The sequence below is a fragment of the Equus quagga genome, chromosome 5, assembly GCF_021613505.1.
Source record: "Equus quagga isolate Etosha38 chromosome 5, UCLA_HA_Equagga_1.0, whole genome shotgun sequence".
NCBI lineage: Eukaryota > Metazoa > Chordata > Mammalia > Perissodactyla > Equidae > Equus > Equus quagga.
Window position 1 is genome coordinate 16,200,465 of NC_060271.1, and position 10,845 is coordinate 16,211,309.

The 10,845-nt window shown below is 56.4% G+C and overlaps 1 protein-coding gene across 2 annotated transcripts; it reads left to right on the forward strand.

Annotated features, from left to right (window-relative positions):
* Positions 1-8,388: 8,388 nt before the first annotated feature.
* On the forward strand, positions 8,389-10,387 carry GUCA2A (guanylate cyclase activator 2A). 2 transcript variants are annotated; one of them, XM_046660476.1, is made up of 4 exons: positions 8,431-8,495; positions 8,923-9,165; positions 9,543-9,738; positions 10,148-10,387. In XM_046660476.1, exons 2-4 carry the CDS (start codon positions 8,977-8,979, stop codon positions 10,210-10,212), a joined length of 450 nt encoding a protein of 149 aa, XP_046516432.1. In that variant the 5' UTR covers positions 8,431-8,495; positions 8,923-8,976; the 3' UTR covers positions 10,213-10,387. The 2 variants fall into 2 exon arrangements, with proteins under 2 accessions (XP_046516433.1, XP_046516432.1); XM_046660477.1 differs by lacking the exon at positions 8,923-9,165 and having other exon boundaries at positions 8,389-8,495.
* Positions 10,388-10,845: the final 458 nt, after the last annotated feature.

The window sequence follows — 10,845 nt, forward strand, 5'->3', positions numbered from 1 at the left end:
AGTTCCTCAGCACTATGCCTTGAGCTATCTGGCCTAGAAGAGGGCCTTAGAACAAAGCAGTGAGGCTGCAGTGAGCACCGGAGGCCACCAGAGGGCGGAGGGCTGCCAGCTGTGTGCCTTTTCCATTTTGGAAAGTTTCCTTCATCGTTCGGGCTGTGTTCCCTTTCTCCACAGCCCCCAGAGCTGGGTGCTCCTAAGACACATGGGGACCCCAGTGACCAGCCCTCAGAATCTTCTGCCACAGAGCTTGCTGGAGAGAACCCCAGGAGCCCCTCCAGTGCTCAGCAACAGACACCGGTGGGGCCCACTGCAGAGCTGCCTCTGAGCCTGCTGCCCCGGCCCGGTCCTCCTGATGCCCACTGCCCTCCTGCTCCAAGGTCAGGGTGGGCAAGGTCACTCCACCCTAAACCCCAAGCTCTGAGTCTCCTGAGGCTCTGCTTTTCTGGGACCATTTGATGATGCTGGGGACTGGCATTGTTTAGGCAGGTATGGAGAGGGCCATGGCTGGGCCAGCCACACACCTTGCCACTGGGAGTCCTCTCTTGCCCTCCAGCCCTGCCTCAGCCTGAGCGGGCCTTGGTGTCCCCGCACACTGACTCCTGTGGCCATCACAACCATTATGGTTATTGCCACCATTTGCCAGGCCCTCTGCCCAGTACTTGACAGCCATTATCTGTGTTAGTACTCCCAACTGCCTTGTGAGCTTGGTGTCATTATCTCCCTTTTACTGCTGGACCTTGCCACTCAGAGAAGTGAAGTCATTCGTCCAAGGTCACAGCCAGTGAGAGGCTGGCAAGAGGATGGGAACTGATCTGCCGTATTCCGGTCTGCTCTTCCCACTGAGGCAAATTGCCTCTTCCACAACACTCCCCAGTTGCCCTTGACCTCCCTCAGGGCCAGTCACCACACCCCATCCCACCCCACCCCACCCCCGTGTGGGGCCTGAGTCAACGTCACTGTGGGTGAATGACACCCCTCATACCACAGAGCCCAAGAGGTCAGAGAGGCAACTTCCTGTCCCAGACAATGGCAATAAAGACCTCTGAGGACACTTCACACCCTTCCCATGCCTGAGTGACGTCCATAGCCAGTGGCCTCCCTGGGAACAGTCCTCTGGTTCTGTGTGAGTGTGTGTGAGTGCATAAGTTGTGTGACTCTGTGTGTGTTTATCTGCAAGCCCTGTACCTAGACATCTGTAAGTCAGGGTAACTGCAGGTGGTCGTGTGACTCTGATTGTGCCCATGTAGCCCTGTGTGTGTGTGTGTGTGTGTGTGTGAGAGAGACTGTATGCGAGTGAGTCCTTGTATGTGTGTGCTTGTGGCACTGTGTGTTTGTGTGGTCATGTGTCTGTGGCTGGGTATGTGGTTGTGTAGCCTGTGTATTGTGACTGCGTGCCTTTGTGTGTGCTAATAAGCTGCAGACAGGAGAGAAAGCTGCAGGGAGGGAGGGAGATGGCTCCTCAAATTCTGGCTCCTTCCTCCATTCTTAGCCTTATTAGCTGCTTGCATCTCCCCCAAGGGCCCATGTCCCTGGAGACGGGCACCTGGGATGGAGCTGGGTTCCCAGGCACTGTCAGGCTTAGGCCCTGCGAGTTCATACAAATTAATTCCTCTCCTTTTCTCATCACATCCCTGGTCTTGCCCATGTCGCTGCTCTTGCCTACTATAGCCCTTTGAGCTGGGTCTCAGATCTGTCTATACCCGCTTCTGCCCCCGGGGAGCGCCTACACTGCCCCATCTATGGCTTCCTGGCCAGGCCAGAAGCTGGTCCGTTGTGAGCTGCTGGCCTGGGACTGAGCGTTTCCCTGCAGGCCCCAAAGGCCAGAAAACTACAAGTGGCGATGGGAAGAACACAGCCTCTGGAGTCAGAAGAACTAGGAGTCCATCTGGGCAAGACCTTGCCCTCTCGGGGCCAGTTTCCTCATCTGTAAGATGGGGATGAAATGCTTTACCTCACAGTGTCGCTAAGACCACCCATGTGAAGTCGCATGGAAAGCAGCCAGCGTGGGCCCCGGCACATCTTAGGTCCCAAGGACTGATCTTCCCTTCCCTGTCCCTCCCTCCCTCTCTTCTCTTCCACGTGCAATCTGTTGCTGCGTTGCCAAGACCAGTTGATTCTCCTGCCACACCATCCTTCCGATCACCCCTTGCCCTCCTGGAGCACAGCCATGGGAGGAGCACACCCCTCCCTCCTGGACTAGTGCAGCAGCTGTACTGAGGTCTGCTCTCAGCACTGAGTGCCGGGGTGGGGTTCCTAGATCACAGTTCATCTCATGGTCTTCCCCTGCTCTGAGACCTCCAGTGGCTTCCCACTGTCACCAGGTTAAGGGCAAAACTCTTCAGCCTGGTACTTACAGCCTCCTCGGGCTGCCCGCCACAGCGGCTTTAGACACACTCTGCTTCTGCCCCGTCCTTCCTCCCTTCCCTCTGCGCTTCCTGCTGCCTTTGCCCTACAGCTCTCTGGGTCCAAATCTTCCCATCGATCCAGGCCCAGTCCAAACGCCACCTCCCCTTCATCCAGCGAGCATTCTTGGGTCTGACCCCAGGGGGACCCTCTCTGTGGCTCTCAGGATGCTCCCCGGGAGCCCCATGGATTCTGGGCCCATGGCCTATCCTCCCTCCAGCTCACGGTCCCCAGGGCTCGTGGCAGGAGCTCCAGCTGTGTCTCTTTCCTTCCCCCACAGCCTTCGGGTAGGGTAGGTTGTCTCAGGGGGCCAATGCTCATGGCAGGCTGGGGGTGGGGGAGGAGGCGGCAGCTTCTGTCCCGCCCTGAGGAGCAGATGGTGAATGGAGCTCTCCCACCACCCGGCCCGGGCAGGCCACAGGGATGTGAGCCGGCGCCGCCGAGCAAACAACCAGACACACCCTCTGTCCACTGCCCAGCTGCCCCCTTGGAGCATCAAGGGGAAGGGCCTGCCCACCCAGGGCCTGGTGGAGGGAGGGAGTCCTCCACCCGAGCCTGGACTTGGGCTCAAGCCAATAAGCTTCAAATTCCAACTCGGCCATCCACTTTCTGTATGACATTGGGCACCCTCTTCTGAGACCCTCAGTTTCCTCTTTTGTAAAATGGGCATCATTGACCTACCTCATGGCTTCTGACTCAGTGGCTATTCCTTTCTTCTTCCCTTTCCCTAAACATGGGAGTCTGGGGCTAGGAAGACAGTGCAGAAGTTTAAGCTTTTCTTTGGCATTTATGAGGACTGGCTTCTGTTCTGGAATTTACAGCTTTGTGACTGCAGCCACCACGAAGTTCACCTGGCAATGAGTCTGAAAAGTTGTGCCTTCCTCTAGGCTGAGGTAGCCCCATGCTTGTGTCCACTTTTATGGTCTCTGTTGGCTGGGTGCCCTTGTGCAGTGCACTATCAATACAACTGTACACGGCACCTCTGTACGTACCCTCAGGAAAGTCCTGGTTTCTTAACCTCTCTGGGTCTCTGAGCTTCAGTTTACCATCTACAAAAATGGGGTTCTACATTATTTCCTATATATTTCCAGAGCTGTTAGGAGGTTCACAAACATTGTAATGTCTTCCTCGGGCAGTTCTGGACTCTCAGAGGAACTTGAGATTGTTACACCCTCCAGGACTTGTTTATAAGCAGGATGCGGAGGCTGTGAAATGCGGGCCACACCCTCTTCAAGGTCACTCAGATCAGTATGGCAGTCTCCAGACTCCCAGCTGGCTCTGCTCCAGGCCTTTCCTACGGGGGCCAGCCGAGGCCTCCAGCCTGCACAGAAGCAGAGCCAGGACTGGGAGGACCGGGCCCTAGTGGACCCAGCTGTAATGTGTGCCCTGGAACCATGTCGAGGTCACCCAAACCCAAGAGTTAAACAACCTCTGGGCCGGGAGGAACAGCATGAGCATGCTCACAGAGACCAGAGGGCGGCCAACAGCGGGAGGAGGCTCGGTCACCGCTGGCGGAGGGCAAGGGTGGCTGGGCTGTCCCGAGGGTCTGGGTTCCACACCTGCAGAGGACACAGCCCTGAGCGAGTGCTTGATCAATGCTCCCTGCTGTTGTTCATGTTATGATTATTACAAATACCACAGCTTCCTGATCCTCTGAGGGCTCGGGGGCACCCGCTAAGTGCCAGGCCCTATATGACTTGCTGGGGCCACTGAGAGCAGGACACAGGCTCTGCTTTCCGGAGCTCGCAAGCAAGTGGGCAAGACAGGCGGTTCAGTAAGTTTTATGATGGGGAAGTGCAGGGGTGGAGCCCAGAGGAGGTGGGGATGGTCTTAACCCAGGCTCCCTGGGGCTAGGGGTTGCGAGGAAAGTTGCCTAGACAATCCGAAATTTGCAATGTAGTTGTCACTGTGTCCATTTTTCAGGTTCAGAAAGGTCAACAGCTGTTCACTGAGGCAGCTGAAACTCCTCGAACACAGCCCTGCCTGGGTCCAAAGTCAGGGGTCTTTCACCTGCAGCACCCAGGTGGGGGTCCCTTTCTTCCGGGTCCACTCCTGGGGGTCTTTTGGGATCCAGGTTGAAGGTTGAGCAGGGGTCTGATTGTGAAGGGCCTTGAATGCCAGGCCAGGGAGTCCGGGCTTTCTCCTGAAGCTTTTGGGAGCCACTGATGGGTTTTCATGTGGGGAGGCAGGTAGTGGGGGTGGCATGGTCTGGAAAGAGGAGCAAGAGCTTGCCTCAAGAGGTGGCCTTGGATGTGGGAAGCCCGAACAACCCCAGACCCACCTGCTCCCAATCAGGGACGACAAGGGGCGTGGGGTGCCGGGGACCACTGCCTCAGGAGTCAGGTGTGGCCTGGAGGCTAGGAAGCCTGGGGTACTGGGAGGACCTGAGATCCAGCGCCCCGCAGCTTTAACCAGAAGGGGAAGGAGGGGGCCTGAACTGACACCTGGGCCTGGGCTGGGCCAGGGAACTGGGGGGCGAGGGAAGAGGAGCCATTCCCATTTCCCAGGGCAGCCGTCAGAGGTGGGGTTGGGTAGGGCAGAGCCCAAAGGGCTGAGGCCTAGGAGCCGTTTCCTCTTTCCCACAGCGTAGAGCTACGTCACTCCCACCACCTCCCCCCACTCCACCCCTGCCTTGCTCCAGGTGAGCCTCGACCAGGGTGCTAAGCGAGAAATAGGCTTCAGGCTCTGCAGCCCCCTCCGTGTTCCACTCCCGCTGCAGCTCAGCAGGGGAAAGACAGAAACAACAGCGAGCCAGAAACAGGGCTCCTGCAGCCCAAGGCAGCCCCACCCATGCCCATCCTTCATGCTAAACCAAACCCCAACCCAGCGGAAGCCCCACTTCGTCCCAGATCCAACTGCAGTCAGAAAGCCAGCTCCAACCACGTTGCCAACTTCTGCTGCAGACTGGGCTCCCACCTCAAGCCCACCAAGGGGCCCCAGTCTAACTCCAGACCGGCCTCCGTGTCGCTTCCCATTTCCACTTCAACCCAATCCTAACGGCAGCCCTGACTTCAGACCTAACCCTGACGCTCGCTCATCCCCAGCCTCAGCTCCAGTCTAACCCCGATCCTAACCCAAACCCCAATTCAAACCCTAACTGGAACACCTGTCTCTAACGTCGCTTCATTTTACCCTAACTTAACCCCAGCCCCAACCAGTAACCTAAGGCTGATTGTAACCCAGCTTTCACCTAATCTGTCTCAACTCCACCCAAGCCCAGTGCCAAGCCCAGCACCAACCTCACTGCACTCCTGATCCCTACTTGGTGCTCACCTCCATCCAGTCTCGGTAGCTCCTTCCTCATGCTGATCTCCAGCCTCCCTTTTAACCCAAACTTCATCCACAACCCTGACGTAGCCTATCCCATCCCTCCCCATCCCCTGGGGCTCACTCCCACCCAGCTCTCAGCCAGCAGAGGCCACCATGTGGCCAGACTGGACATGGAGACCTTGATGTACACACACACCTCAGTGTACACACACACACTTCAACATACACACACACATGCCTCAGCACACACTCGCCCCCTGCCCCCCCCCCCCCAGGGGGGAGGAAGTCCAGTCTAGCTCTGAGACAGCCTGGGAGGGCAGGTGGACCAAGGTTTTCTTTGTAGTTCTCACTCTGTCGGGCTCTGGTCCCTCCAATTCCTTCTTCAATGTTGACTCTCCCCACCAGGGATTTCTCCCCACCCTCCTCTTCGGAGCCGAGCCAGCTTCGTTTGAGGCTTAGAACAATGGAGCTCCCAGGGCTTCCCTTCTTCCTCGTCCTAGGGGCCCTGCTCACAACAGAATGCAATGAACACACACTGTGCCAGGACACAGTCCTCATGGGGGTCAGAGTCTAGCCGGGCAGAGACACACACCCAAGTAATCCCACCCAACAAGATCCCCCAGTAGAGAAATGTACCTGATTTTATGGAAACTAAGAGAGGTTATTTAGTTGAGGATGCAGTGGGGGTGATTTGATCTGGGCCTTAAAGTCTGAGTAGGAGTTCACCTAGTAACAAGGGAGGAAAAGCCTTCCAGGCAGATGGAACAGCATGTTCAAAGTCAAGGAGGTGTGTTCAAGAAGGGTAGGGGAGGTGAGCCCAGCAGGAAAGGCCAGCATGGGGGAGATTAAGCTGAGCTAGTTGCAGGAGGTGGAGCAGAAGGGGAGGGCACACATAGGGGAATAGTTGGCAGTCAGAAACTGCCGGACTGAGGAGGTTAGGGGAGCGGGGGCAAACGAATTGGGAGAGAGGGGGAGGAATTGAGGACAATCTGAGGCTGAAGGACAGGCAGGACAGCAGGATCATCACAGGACGAGGACAGGCTGTGGCTCAGACAGGCAAGCTGTCACCAGAGGGGCTAACAGGGACCAGACGTTGCTGCTGCTATTGATAAAAATACTAATAACTAAATGGCCCTTTCCTGAGTGTTTTCTGTGTGCCAGGCATTGAGTGAAGCATTTTTGTAAGTTCATTTAATCCTGAAAATAACCCCACAATGTAGGCATTATTGTTGTTTGGTCCCCACAGAGGACACAAGGGACACTGCGGCTCAGAGATGGGAAACAACCTGACCAAGTTCGCACACACTGGAATTGGGCAGTAGGTGGGACTTGAACCCAGAGCTGAGTCCCTCCTCAATGTCATAGTGGCCGAATCCAGTACATTCATGTACCACATAACCACGCTTCCGTCAACCACAGACCACATATATGACGGTGGTCCCATAGGATTAGTACCACGGAGCCTAGGTGTGCAGTGGGCTCTACCATCTAGGTTGTGTAAGTACTGTAGGAGAGGAAGAAATTTTACTCCACCCTTTTAGGTTCTTCTGGCTGGTCTAAGGATTAAATTGACATGAGACAGATTAACAGGAGAAAAACAAACAAAAGTTTTAATAACATGGGAGAAACCCAGGAAAACTGAGTAACACCAAAATGGCCAAAGCCCTCACCTTCAATACCATCCTCAGCTACAGACAAAAGAAGATGTTGGGGGTGGCGAGAGTCATCGGGGACTCAAAGGGAAGGAAGGCAATTCACAGGTAGGTGAAAAGACTCGAAGTTTGGAAAACAAGTGTTTGGCCACCCAGAAAGAGAAGAACACAGAGGGGAGCCCAACAAGCAGGCTTTTCTGGGTTCCTCCCTGTCTACCACCTGGTTCATGTTACGCTAGGGACATTTTTGGGTGGCAAATTTTGTTTCCCTTCAGTACACTCGAGCGTGTTCGCACGATGATGAAATCACCCAAAGAAGCATTTCTCAGAACGTATCCACGTCGTTAAGCCACAGGTGACTGTACCTGCCTCGGTCTGCAACCTCATCTCTCATCATCTGAAACCCCTTGCAGTCCCCCTTCTCCCGCTAGACTGAATTACTCACATTTCCCTGAATATTCCAGACCTATCTCATCTCCTGGCTGTCCCACATGTGGCATCCTCTACCAAGAGGATGACCTCTTGGTAATGCAAGAAATGGCCTTCTACCCCCAGCCCCTTCTCTGAGAAAATTTCCACCCATTCTCCAGAACTCAGCGCCTGCACGACCTCCTTTGGGAACCTTCCTGAACTGCCCTGCCCCTGGGCTGGGTGAGTTGGCCCCTCCATTCCCCACCCCCATCCGCGCCCACTCCCTAATCACCCTGCATTGCCACCTGACCACCCTGTATTGTCTGGGCCTCCCTCCTCAAGGGCTGGGCCGGGTCTGCAGCCCCGCCCCAGCCCCACCCCATCCTGGCCCAGAGCAGCTGTCAGTGAGCGCGTGTGGTTGGTGAATGACTGCAGGATCAGCCGGCTGTGGGTTAAAATGGGAGCCCAGAGAGGGGCTGAAGCTCTGCCAGCCTCCTGGGACTGAACTCTTATCTGCCAGGGCTGTCTAGAGCCTTATTTGATTAGGCCTGACTTGACAAGCAAGCACATGAGACACTTAACAAAGGCTCCTGGGTTACTCAGTAACCTTGCCCTCTTTAAAAGCCTCACTGTTTCCCCCTGGCATCCAGAACCAGCCACTGCTCTCTCTCGGGCACTGCTGCCATGAACACCTTCCTGCTCTCTGCACTGTGCCTCCTCTGGGTGCAGGCCGCCCTGGCAGGCGGAGTCACGGTGCAGGTAAGTCCTCTGCCCCTATCCTGACCAGACAGCTCTCTGTCCCCAGAGCCCAGGGCCTGTCCCCTGAGAGAGCACCCCCTCTCTGGGGCTGGAGTGGGGTTCTGTTCAAGGATTGGCTCTTCCTCAGGGAGCCCCTTCTCAGTCCTGCCTCAGACACCTTCCCTTTCAAACTTGGAGGAGAAAACACCAGGTAGAGAGAAGAGAAATAACCATTTGGGAGAGGTGGGTGATCAGCCGATTGACTGAGTGCTTACCATAGGCCAGGCTCCTCCAGTATCTCGCTGTGGCCCATGAGCACCCTGGGAAGAAGAGATTATCAGTCCCATTTTTGAGAGGAGGAACACTGAGCCTCAGAGCCGATGGGCACATGGCTGGGAAGTGAAGGAGCTGGATTCAGTTCCAGACTTTAACTCAGTCCTGTACTCAGCCAGGGCACGGGCCTGACATCCTGAGGTCCTAACGGAAGGGCGTGTCCAGTGGCATGGATGCCAGCAGCAGGCCAGTTTGGCACCTGCAGAGGCCCCTGCTCTCTATCACATCACAGCAGGCCCCAGGAGGGCCTTTGATTCCTTCTCAGACATCACCCAGGCAGCAGGCTGGAGCTGGGGGCCGGGTGATCAGCTGGCACCGCTCTCAGGCAGGGGTGAAGACAGCCTGCGCATGGCCACAGGTAACCAGGATGCCCGGGTCTTGGTCCCAGCTCTGTGCCTCTCCCTAAAACTCAGCACAGTGGCACCCACTAATAGGGACCTATTGTGTCCCTGACACTTCACATCCGTTTTCTCCATTCCTCATGCAACATGCAGAACCTAAGCCTCCCAGAGCATAATGACCTGTCCGTGGTCACAGCAAAACTAGGATTCAAGTCCAGTGTCTGGCTGTGAGGCCTGAGCTCTGAGCCCCTCATATTGCCCTGCAGAGAAGCGTCGGGTTCCTAGACGCCGCAAGCACTGCTTGAGCCCCCTGAGGCTGGAGAGGCGTCGGTCCTGGGGGAACGGCCAGGGAACAGGCTGCAGCCTGGCCTCACACTCCACCTTTCTCTCTCAGGATGGAGAGTTCTCCTTTTCTCTGGAGTCAGTGAAGAAGCTCAAGGACCTCCGGGAGCTCCAGGCGCCCAGCACTAGGAACCGCAGAGAGGTTGATGGATCCCTGGCTCCCATCCTTTGTAGGTACCCGAAGTTTCCGGAAGAACTCAAGCCTATCTGCAAAGAGCGCAACGCCCGGGAGATCCTCCAGAGGCTGGGTGAGCAGCCTCCTCTCTGATTGGTGGGGCTTGGGAATTCCCTGACTGGTGCACTTGAGGGAGACCTGTGTTCTGATTGGTGGGATTTGGAGGCAGGCTCTGCTCTGATTGGTGGGTCTGTAAGCCCTCTGCTGTAATTAGTGTTCTAAGTTGTAATTGGCAAGGCTAACTTTAGGGAAATCCTCACACTGATGCGTTGGTAACGCTGCATCCCGGTTCGTCTGGTCTTAGCTGTAGCTCTTTTCTGGGTAGAATCTCCGCTCTGATTGGTGGGCATGGAAAGCCCAGCCGGTCAGAGAGGACAGGCCTGGGTTTCTCCTGGGGGCTCAGTGGCGGATGTCCAAGCTCTGGCTTAAGGGAGGGTGGAAGCTTTGACAGACTCTCACGGAGCCCCATCTCTCCCGTCCAGAGACCATCGCCCAGGACCCACGCATGTGTGAGATCTGTGCCTTCGCTGCCTGTGCCGGATGCTAGGACGGCTGGTGCTCGCTGTCTTCTGCCCCTCCCCTGCAGGATGCTCCCACTGCCCGCAGCGCAAGCTGCCATGCCCCTCAACGGAGGAGGGTGGAGTGAGGAGAGAGCAGCCTGCAGAGGCCCAGCCCCTGACCCCATCGGAGCTGCTGGGTGCTTCCCAAGACCCGCTCCAACCGTCAGCTAATAAACCAGATTCCAGAGTGCTCCCGGTGTGGCCTTTATTCCTTCCTTCATCCGTCAGTCCACTCATCATCCAGCTTTATGGATGCTACCCTGCCCTGGCAAGCTCAGGGGTCAGTGTGTGAAGCTCCTGGGGCTGCCACCACACACAGGCACCCAGGGGGCCTGAATCTCTGGACCACCCACGGGGGAGGTGGAACTTTTGCTTTTCTTTCACATCTCCTGGGGTCACCAAAGTCACCAAGCCATATGTAAGCACAGGAGTCTGTGGGGCCTTAGATGTCCAACACAGACACTTGACTGGCTATGAGATCAGCCCTGAGCTCTAGAGTGACAGTGTAGTCTTGCCTCCTGCTCTCCCTCAGCGCCCGCACCCCAAGCTACAGCTCTCACCCTTTCCTCCGCGCCTCTCACCTCTGCACTGCACCTCTTCCGGCTCTCCTGGACAGCGGA